The sequence below is a fragment of the Miscanthus floridulus genome, chromosome 12, assembly GCF_019320115.1.
Source record: "Miscanthus floridulus cultivar M001 chromosome 12, ASM1932011v1, whole genome shotgun sequence".
Lineage (NCBI taxonomy): Eukaryota > Viridiplantae > Streptophyta > Magnoliopsida > Poales > Poaceae > Miscanthus > Miscanthus floridulus.
In genome coordinates, this window is record NC_089591.1 from 45,334,888 (window position 1) to 45,342,163 (window position 7,276).

General features: G+C 48.4%; 1 protein-coding gene across 1 annotated transcript; it reads left to right on the forward strand.

Moving 5' to 3' along the window:
- The first annotated feature begins 867 nt into the window (after positions 1-867).
- LOC136495798 (putative magnesium transporter MRS2-D) lies at positions 868-2,884 on the forward strand. The gene is made up of 6 exons (XM_066491626.1): positions 868-1,212; positions 1,350-1,529; positions 1,643-1,771; positions 1,961-2,109; positions 2,202-2,361; positions 2,483-2,884. The coding sequence occupies exons 1-6, from the start codon at positions 868-870 to the stop codon at positions 2,762-2,764; spliced, it is 1,245 nt and encodes a 414-aa protein (XP_066347723.1). The 3' UTR covers positions 2,765-2,884.
- The last annotated feature ends 4,392 nt before the right edge of the window (positions 2,885-7,276 follow it).

A 7,276-nucleotide genomic window follows, 5' to 3' on the forward strand; every position in this document is an offset into this window, starting at 1 on the left:
TCTGCAATCCATTCCATCCATCGGCGTCGTCTGGCCTCTCGCAACTAATATGCAACAAAAGAACAGCACAACATTTCGTAAACCACCTGAAGTGGTCGTCCAAATCACTGGTCGGGGTTTTCGTGTGTGTTTTTCGTGTTCAAGCATCTCATCTGGAAGGAACCGTAATGTCAAAAAGAAAAAAAAAAGGTTGCAAGAAAAAACTTAATACGAAATCCTAATGAAGTTGCTTATATAATCGGTGGTTCTTACTCCATGTTGATCGACAACAGCATTGTGCTCCACATTGGCCGGTCCTTAACACAACGAAAACGAATCAAGGCATGCAGCGCATCAACCAAAAGTACAGTATTAACGTACACAACTTGCTGTGCCTAAAGGTTTGTCGCCAATAAAACAAGGAGAAAGCTGAATTGCCACTTCTGCTGCCTACAGCGGCCAGACAGCACACAGCAGTGACCTCTCCAGGTAGCTGCTGCCGCTACGCATTTTCTGTTCTTGCCATCGACCAGCCAGCAGCGGAGAGACGGAGAGACCAAGCAGCAGCTGGCCCAGACCATGGGAACATCACAATTCACATCCAAGAGCAAAGGCGGCAGGGCCCACAGGGCATCGGCCGCACCGCGCACCGCCTCCGATCCTCCGCCGCAGGCCGCAGCTTTTGTCCGGCCGGCTCCTCCGCAGGCCGCGCTGTCTGGTGTTCCCGTGCTCGTGCCGCCACGCCACGCCACCAACGCGGGCGGCACTAAGACGCGCATGATCACGTAGCCGTAGCCGCAGGCCGCAGCCGCAGCAGCCCCCTCCCAGGACGCCAAAACCGCGGCAGGACAGGACAGGACGAGCGCTCCCCATCGCAATCATACGTCCATGGCGACGTTCACGCGCCGGAGGCACGGGACAGCGGCGCCGGGGGTGGAGTGGGCGGCGGTGTCCGGCGCGGGCGCGTGGAGCGTGGAGGAGGTCGGCAAACACCAGCTGATGCGGCGGACGGGGCTCCCCGCGCGCGACCTCCGCGCGCTCGACCCGGCGCTGTCGTACCCGTGCAGCATCATGGGCCGGGACCGCGCCGTCGTCGTCAACCTGGAGGGTGCCCGCGCCGTCATCACGGCCACCGAGGTGCTCGTCCCGGGGCCACGGGACCCCGCCGTCGCGCCGCTCGTCCGCAACCTCCTCGCGCGCCTGGCCGCCTCGCCCACGCCGCCGCAGGCCTCTGTACGTCCGCCCGCTCGCTCCCTGCCCTCCTTGTCTCTCGGTCGCGGTCTCTTTACGCTGGTTTTCTTGGTCGTTTCATGCATGGACTGCTTGCTGAAGCATGGTTACGTTTGTTTGTTTGTTTTTTACCATGGAAGGAGGAGAACGAGGCGGCGGAGGACGGAGGTGCGTTGCCGCCGAGCCCTGGTGGAGTAGGAGGCGGCGGCGGTGGCAGGGACGATGGGCAAGCGTCTGCACGACGGGACAAGGTCCTGCCGTTCGAGTTTAGGGCGCTGGAGGTGTGCCTCGAGTTCTCATGCAAGTCACTTGAACAAGAGGTACGCCGTGCGTGCTGTCCTGTTCGCGGTCAACGCGGTCAAATTACTCGAGTATTTGCAGCGCTAAGTCAACTGTCATCATGCTGTTTGGAATGATTCGTGCATTTCTTCAGACTTGCACATTGGAGAAGGAGGCGTACCCAGCTTTGGATGAGCTCAGCTCCAATGTCAGCACTCTCAATCTTGAGCGTGTGAGACAAATCAAGAGCCGTTTGCTTGCCATCTCCGGGAGAGTTCAGAAGGTAATTAAGTTCCCTCGACGACCACTCTGTCTTCCCTTTCTTGATGCCAGCTGAGCTGCACAAATTAAGTCTCGTCCAGATGACTCCAATATCGTTGAACCGCAGATGGTTGTGAATGTGTTCGTGTTGTTATATGCTCATGTTACGGCACTGAAATGAAGTGCCATTGCGCCATGCACATTTTGACAGGTCAGGGACGAACTGGAACACTTGTTAGACGATGACGTGGACATGGCCGCCATGCACCTATCCGACAAGGTCGCCTACCAAGCCGCCGCTGATGGCCGCTCATCGAGATTCGGCACCAACAACGAACCGAGCGAATTCGACGAAGAGAGGTACCCAAAAGCTGATGAACTCCAGCTACTAGAACAGTGCCTCAGTGTCAGACAGAATACAGACGTAGCATTAGAGTAAGGCAATATTGCAGGGACCGAGAAGAAGACGAAGAAGGCGAGGAGGGGTCATCCGAGGGCGGCAACGGCAATGGGACCTCCGTCGTCGGCTTCACTCCCAAAATCGACGAGCTGGAGAACCTTCTGGAGGCCTACTTCGTGCAGGTCGACGGCACCCTCAACAAGCTCTCCACTGTACGTGTCCTCACGCTAGCTGTGAGGCTGGTCGATCCCATCGTCCATTTCTTGGCTTCTTGCCATCCTGAACTCACCATTGCGATCGCGCGCCTTCCGGCGGCTGATTGTTGTTTCGAAGCTGCGCGAGTACGTGGACGATACGGAGGACTACATCAACATCATGCTGGACGACAAGCAGAACCAGCTGCTGCAGATGGGGATCTTGCTGTCCACGGCCACCCTGGTGATGAGCTGCGCCATCGCGATCACGGGCGTCTTTGGCATGAACATCACGATCCCGCTCTACACTGCATCTACCGAAGGAGTCTTCTGGGAGGTCACCGGCGGCATCGTCGGCATTACCGCCGCCATCTACCTCGTCGCCCTGATCTTTTACAAGAGGAGCGGCATACTGCAGTGAGTCAGTGACATGCATGGGAAGAATGGACCATCTTTTCTTTTTCTTCTGATAATAGAAATGATCGGACCTGCTTTGACGTGCGGAATGCAAATGCGAATATGGGATGGCGAGAGAGCTGGGAAGAGGCACTGACCTGCTATAAGCCTATAAGTTTCTGTGTTCATTTCTCCCTTGCTGATCTCTGTAATGACGCTTTTATCTAGTAGCAGAAGTTTGGGCAGTTTCTCGTCAGAACACTTGTTTTGGGAGAAGTACCGCGGCGGTCGCAGCAGGGCATTTCCTCAAAAAGTCGCAGCAAGGCGTGAGATCAACGTTTGTTTGTCAGATTAACATGAGACCGATTGTCTTATCCCAACATCTCTTTCTATATTCTCTATCTCCATCTGACTATCTCCTGTTTGTATCTATCTCTTCTCTTCTCTATAGCTTCTATATCTATTCTATTATCATCTATAATCTGTTATATCCATTATATATAGAGAGAGGCTCACACAACTTTCAAAGAACGCAGCATTCTTGTACTCACTTAGAGCATCTCCAACATATGACTCATCACATCTCCAATACGAAAAAGCTACCATAAAGATGATTGAGAGGTCTCCAACAGATTACCAAACCCATTACCAATACCTAAAACTTTTGAGATGGGGGATGTGTTTTGGTGATTACTCAAAAGTTTTAGTGACAAACCTCGGGGGCTAACTATTAGTGCCGAAGCCAGATATTGTCACAACTATCGTCCTTGAATGACTCAAATATCGTCATAGATCACATGCGCCCCTCGCCCTACTCATCTGTCAATGAACAGTAACGAACACTACTTCGTCAATGAACCAAATACCCATCTGACTCTAGAACGCCGACGGCTTGCGTGGTAGCCACTTTTTACGTGGGTCCTGCCGCGGTTTAATTTCCAAAAAAGTGTGCTACATCAGGATCGAACCCATGACCTGGACGAAGCAACAAATCTTCTTTACCACTGCGCTAGACGTTCGGTTGTATTGGTACCTCCTCTTTAAAACTTTATAGTATTCTATACTCTATGGATCCCCTCCATATCCCCTCCATGTGGAAACGGATCTATGCCCACTTGACTTGCGCTGAGGTGGTGGTGGCGGCGGAGGTGGAGGATCCCTAGTCTGCTATGGTGGCTTAGACGTTCTTCTGGAGGCTAGGCGGGTGTGTGCTGCAGTAGAGGCGCCCTGTAGTCGAGTTGTGCCGGTTCGTAGAACAAGGGTATGAGTACCTTCTTTGGTTATTCTATACAAATTTCAATTCAAATCAATGCTTGCTCCACTGAAAAAGAAACTCTATTTTGTCACACAAAAATAGAAAACCAAAGTGTCTCATATGATGATATGAACATTGCCATTGGATTTTGTAATTTTGTGTATTTCTTTAATTGCAAACAATTATTATTCAAAAAACAATGAATGCAATGTAAAATGGCATAGAAATTATTCAGTTGCAATGATAGTTCGTTGCAATATTTCATTGCAACGAAACTATTTTGATGGCCTAAATGGCCTAAAATTTATTGCATCCTCTGGTTTTGGCATTGCAACGACGTATTTTGCAACGAGCTATACAACGTTGCAACATGCGTTTCTGCGATTCATTCTAATCAGTTGTAATTATTAGTATTGCATCGAAGAACCTAATTCTGATGCAGTAGGGTGTATTGCAATAAACTTGACTCCGTTGTAGTAGAGATTATTGCATCGAGACTTAAGAGCCCGTTTGGCCGGGCTCCGAGCGGCTCCGGCTCCTCTGACTTCTCTCCTGTAGCGAAATTGTTCACCGGAGCCATTTTTCTCTCTCCTCCTTTCCTCTCTCACTGACAGCGCCGGAGCCGGAGAAGCTCGTTTTTTTTGCTCCTCCGGCTCCAGCTCCTGCGTGCTAGTTGCGCTACAGTGTAGGAGCCAGAGCCGGCGGGAGCCCGGCCAAACGCGCCTTTAGTATGTTGCAATACAACTTAATGCACCAAACTTATTAGACATATTGTATCAACACGTTTCTGATGCAAAAACCCTTTTACAACTCTCTATCTTGATGTAAGAGACAGGGATAGCGGGTGCGATAATGACCCTCGCATCAACCATAGAAAATCGATGCGAAAGGCTATTGCTCATATAGTTCTTGCATCGGCTTGTATTGAACATGAAATTGATGTGAGTACTAGCTATTATTCTTGCATCGGCTTGTATTGAACATGAAATTGATGTGAGTACTAGCTATTATTGCAACGAAATTGGACATGGAACCAAAAGTGGGCTGGTGCAATAGGTCAAAATTTAGTGATTCTTGCCACTTGGATGGCTCAGTCATGGTGGATCATTGAGCACTGTTTGGTAACGTACTGCACGAGGGCTTTGATCGGTGGTTTTGCGAGGAGCTTTGTGCTCATTCCCAGGGTGCCAAAATCAACATCGGGTTACGTGGATGCCTACACGCTAGCACAAAATAATAACCGTGTAAAAACAGGATCACTTGTATCATAGATTATACATTCTCCACGCGCGGCGCAGCAGAAGACTTGGCGGAATGCGCGTAGTCGATGTAGCCGACGTCGAGGAAGTAGTCATACCGTACGACGTAGTGCGCAACTTAGCGGCACCTCTACGAACGTCCACACGTACGGAGAGAAGAACGGCGGCGACATAGCGTGCTAGCGCTAGACGACGTACATGGACTGCGGCAGATCAAACACCACCGCAACACCTTTGCGGCGGCCTCCTGTTCACACGAAGAGAGGCAGCGGCGGCCTCCTGTTGATGTGTGCTAGGTTAATTGAATGGATTAGCACCCTGGCCGGATATTAGCAATATATATACTGCTAATGGTCCACCGTATGGGCCATATGGGCTGTACAGCCCATATTGTCTTGGACATATACCCAACAATCTTCCACTTGCAGAAGACAATCAGGGTGGCCATAATAGTGCTGTGTCATGAACTCAATCCAATTGATCCATTTATCCTTTTAGTCCTCTCTCTCCTTAAGTGTGTGACCCCATAGGTTCATACAACCAACGGTCCTAACCCGGAAACCATTTCCGATCAATAGTTAGCATTGGCCTCTAACAATGCATACTAACTCCCAATGGTTCACGAAGATTATATATTGCACAACCTTTTAACACTCTCCATTACTATGTCCTTCTGCTGCACGACACCTAGCCAAGTACAAGGCGAGTAAGTGCTACCCTTGATTCTCAGCCATTTCTTGCTCCGTGCAGAACTTAGTTTATCGACTAACCATTAGTCAAGACATGGCCTTGCACTTTCAGTTCCTACACATCGAGAGGGCCTAGATGAGTCTCTCCTTGATACAGGAGGGGCAGATCCCATCTTGACTCGACGCACCCTGCAACTTGCTTCAAAACATACCCAAAAGCTACTTTTATGACTACCCAGTTACGGAGTAGTGTTTTGAACGTTAGTATGTGTGTCATTTGTGAGACTAACCGATAGCACATATTCGTGGTCTCATAGGGGTCGATCCAACACTATGTTCCCAACACATATCTACATTGTTGGTGCAATATCCAATATCGCTATGACCCGTGAAACGTGATCATCCACCCAACACATGTACCAACTTATCTCTACGTCACAGTCTGTAACACCCATGTTTTTGCATCATGTTAAAAAACACTAAAAATTGAACTTTTTAAAACTTTGCTACAAATTAAACTAGATTAGTTTATTTCCTGCAAAACCCTTTTAAAAATATTTTTCCAAAACCCTGCATTAAAAATCCACCATATGCATTTGTGTGTCACATAGGATTTAGTTGTAGTGCTAGGAATATTTTCTAGGATTAGAAAATCGCTTCGCATTTAAATTCCATTACCCGCACTTTGTTTGCTTGAGTGCTTGAATGTTTGAATGATTGAATGATTGCTTGAAATGCTTGATTGCGTGATTGATTGCTTTTCTGGAATTTATTTGCGGCACCAAAATAACTTTCCTTAATTACCAATTGCATTCTTGAATTATTTAATACCTTTCCTTTATATTATAGAGGTAGATAATACATCGTAGATATAAGCAATATTTTATTCTCTAGGAATTATTATAGCCATCGCATTAATAAATTATAGGTTTAATTTTTATTTCCGATAGTCCCTTCTCAAATTTCATTTAGTTAATTTATATTCATTAGGAAATCTAGGTTAATTGAATGGATTAGAACTCTTGCCGGATATTAGCAATATATATACTGCTAATGGTCCACCGTATGGGCCGTATGGGCTGTACAGCCCATATTGTCTTGGACATATACCCAACAGGAAGCATCTCAAGATCGGCACCGTCCTCGGTGCCAACCGGCAGCTCCTTACACGCCCTGTTGCGCAAGTGCTGCCTTTGCTGCTGTAGCATTAATTTTAGGCTTTCCAGAGACAATGCCTTCGTATTGTGTCTATTTGATCAATGACACCAGCTGGCAAGATTAGGCTACTCATGTAAAAGGCTGGCCTGCAGAGATCACAACATTAACCATTGTGG

Bases quoted from the DNA above. Each gene is read 5' to 3' on its own strand.
- LOC136495798 (XM_066491626.1), top strand. From the start codon at position 868: ATGGCGACGTTCACGCGCCGGAGGCACGGGACAGCGGCGCCGGGGGTG. The intron at 1,530-1,642 runs GTACGCCGTGCG...GCATTTCTTCAG, and splicing joins GCAAGTCACTTGAACAAGAG to ACTTGCACATTGGAGAAGGA. The intron at 2,362-2,482 runs GTACGTGTCCTC...GTTGTTTCGAAG, and splicing joins CCCTCAACAAGCTCTCCACT to CTGCGCGAGTACGTGGACGA.